Below are 572 nucleotides of genomic sequence, written 5' to 3'. Positions count from 1 at the left end.
ATGGTGATGTTGTACTCGGCTTGGCTCTCTCTGTCCAGAGGTCCTTCCGACATTAAGGTGTAAAATTTCTCCACAGAAGGTTTCAGGACGAAGGGCAGGTCGTTCTGGATGGAACACATCACTCTTCCATTGTCTCCAGAGTCTGGGTCTTTAATCCTAAAAACTGCCAGGACAGTCTCAGGAGAGTTCTCAGCAATGTATTTGGAAAGTGATGACATGATCAGTTCAGGGGCATTGTCATTGGTGTCCAGAACTTCCACCAAAACTGTACACCTTGAAGAAAGGCCCCCACCATCGATGGCCTGTATATTTATTTTGTAAGACTTTATTAACTCATAATCAAGCAAATTTCTGATAATGATTTCTCCAGAAGACGGACTGATTTGAAAGGTCGTTCGAATATCTTCTGAAGCATCAAAAAATGAATAGGATACTTCTCCATTGACTCCAGAATCTACATCTCCTGCAGAGACTTGAACAATAAGGGATCCTTCTGGGCTATCTTCTGGAACCTGGGTCTCATAGAGCACCTGGGCAAACTGCGGGGCATTGTCATTGATGTCCAGGACCAC

General features: G+C 44.2%; 1 protein-coding gene across 1 annotated transcript in view; it reads right to left on the bottom strand.

The window, feature by feature from the left end:
- The window catches only part of LOC102488295 (protocadherin beta-2), a 3,910-nt gene that overhangs the window by 1,568 nt on the left and 1,770 nt on the right, over nt 1-572 (bottom strand). Inside the window, exon 2 of the mRNA XM_027774857.1 lies at nt 3-572. Coding sequence (XP_027630658.1) covers nt 3-572 — 570 coding nt within the window. The remainder of the gene's footprint in view (nt 1-2) is intronic.

This window comes from Tupaia chinensis, unplaced genomic scaffold (assembly GCF_000334495.1).
Source record: "Tupaia chinensis unplaced genomic scaffold, TupChi_1.0 Scaffold000484_1, whole genome shotgun sequence".
Lineage (NCBI taxonomy): Eukaryota > Metazoa > Chordata > Mammalia > Scandentia > Tupaiidae > Tupaia > Tupaia belangeri.
Note: the sequence above shows the minus strand (reverse complement) of the source record. Positions and strands in the feature narration are given on the sequence as shown.